General features: G+C 58.1%; 1 protein-coding gene across 1 annotated transcript; it reads left to right on the top strand.

The window, feature by feature from the left end:
* Positions 1-38: 38 nt before the first annotated feature.
* On the top strand, positions 39-558 carry LOC113981871 (olfactory receptor 4S2-like; the record flags this gene model as incomplete). Its single annotated transcript, XM_027709540.1, has 1 exon — positions 39-558. A coding segment is annotated over exon 1 (520 nt), but the record flags the coding sequence as incomplete, so codon positions are not given.
* Positions 559-563: the final 5 nt, after the last annotated feature.

Below are 563 nucleotides of genomic sequence, written 5' to 3'. Positions count from 1 at the left end.
TCCCAGGCTCTGCATCGAATATCCCCCAAGGCATTAACATGGAGAACGGCAGCAGCGTGAAGGGATTCATCCTCCTGGGCCTCTCGGAGAACCAAGGGCTGCAGAAAATCTATTCGGTGCTCTTTCTGGCTTTCTATCTGATCACTGTGGCAGGAAATCTGCTCATAATGCTCACTGTCAGCAGCAGCCAGGGCCTCAACTCCCCCATGTACTTCTTCCTCTGCTCCCTGTCCTTTGTAGACATCTGCTACTCCTCCACCACGGCTCCCAAACTGATCGCCGGCCTGCTGGGGGGGAGTAAAAGCATCTCCTTCGTGGCCTGCATGGCCCAGCTCTTTGGCTTTCACTTCTTTGGCTGCGCTGAGATCTTCCTCCTCACGGCCATGGCCTACGACCGCTACGTTGCCATCTGCAGGCCCCTCCACTACGCCGCCCTCATGAGCGGCCGCGCCTGCGGCCTCATGGTGCTGGGCTCGTGGCTCGGGGCCTTCTTCCACTCCACCCTGCAGCTCCTTCTCACCATTCGCCTCCCGTTCTGCGGCCCAAACAAAATCAATCACTAC

The sequence above is a fragment of the Neopelma chrysocephalum genome, unplaced genomic scaffold (assembly GCF_003984885.1).
Source record: "Neopelma chrysocephalum unplaced genomic scaffold, ASM398488v2 Primary Assembly neopelma1_96790, whole genome shotgun sequence".
Lineage (NCBI taxonomy): Eukaryota > Metazoa > Chordata > Aves > Passeriformes > Pipridae > Neopelma > Neopelma chrysocephalum.
This window is presented reverse-complemented; position numbering and strand designations above follow the sequence as displayed.